Genomic DNA, 821 nt, shown 5'->3' with positions numbered 1-821 from the left:
CCCCCGGAAGGAAGCAAGAGCAGCGGGGGGAGGGGCCGGCGGCCGAAGCTCCGGCACGTCGCCCGTGGCGGCGCCGAGGGGGGGACGGGGATGGGGGCTCGCACGGGCCCGGAGGAGCCGACACGCGACACGTACTTCATATTCCACCATGCGTTTGCTGGCCAGGTCAGCCTTGCCAGGGCGATGGGCGATCACGATGCTGGGGCTGGCTTGTCTCTGCAGCTCCTTCACCCATGTCTTCGCCCGTGCAAACGTTTCCTAGGAGCAGAGGTGGGAACTCAAGGCTCGTCCCACCGCTGCGCTGCAAGGTGGGCGTCTTAGAGGGACCCCCGCCACGGCAAGAGCCGCCCCCGCCTCCCTGCGAGGAGGTGGCCCCCGGGAGACCCCCGCAAGCCACGAGCGCCCCCTGAGCCGCACAGGCCTTCGCTCCCGGGGGGTTTAACCGAGGTGCCTCGCGCCTGGCAGCCGAGGAGCGCGGAGAGGGACCCTACCTGGTTGGTGATATCATAGACCACGATGGCAGCTTGCGCCCCCCGGTAGTACATCGGGGCCAGACTGTGGTATCTCTCCTGGCCGGCCGTATCCCAGATCTCAAACTTTACCGTTGTGTCATCCAGGCAGACGGACTGTGTAAGGAACGCCGCTGCCGGGAGGAAAGACGGAGTTAGCATCGCGTCGGCCAGCCCCGCTGCGGGCAGGTACCCAACGGGCAGCAGGGAACCCTCCCCACACCCCCAGTCCGGCCCCGGAAGGGATGCGGACCTGGATGCACCCCGACACCGCAGCCGGCTCCGGGACCGCCACATCGAGCCCGGCTTGCG

General features: G+C 68.6%; 1 protein-coding gene across 1 annotated transcript in view; it reads right to left on the bottom strand.

Annotated features, from left to right (window-relative positions):
• RAB5B (RAB5B, member RAS oncogene family) overlaps positions 1-821 on the bottom strand; it is a 5,001-nt gene that overhangs the window by 3,167 nt on the left and 1,013 nt on the right. The window contains 1 exon segment of the mRNA XM_009280040.2: positions 492-643. Within this exon segment, the coding sequence (XP_009278315.2) occupies positions 492-643 (152 nt within the window).

This window comes from Aptenodytes forsteri, unplaced genomic scaffold (genome assembly GCF_000699145.1).
Source record: "Aptenodytes forsteri isolate BGI_AS27 unplaced genomic scaffold, ASM69914v1 Scaffold547, whole genome shotgun sequence".
Classification (NCBI taxonomy): domain Eukaryota; kingdom Metazoa; phylum Chordata; class Aves; order Sphenisciformes; family Spheniscidae; genus Aptenodytes; species Aptenodytes forsteri.
The sequence above is the reverse complement of the archived record's forward strand: the minus strand, read 5'-3'. Positions and strand labels throughout refer to the sequence as shown.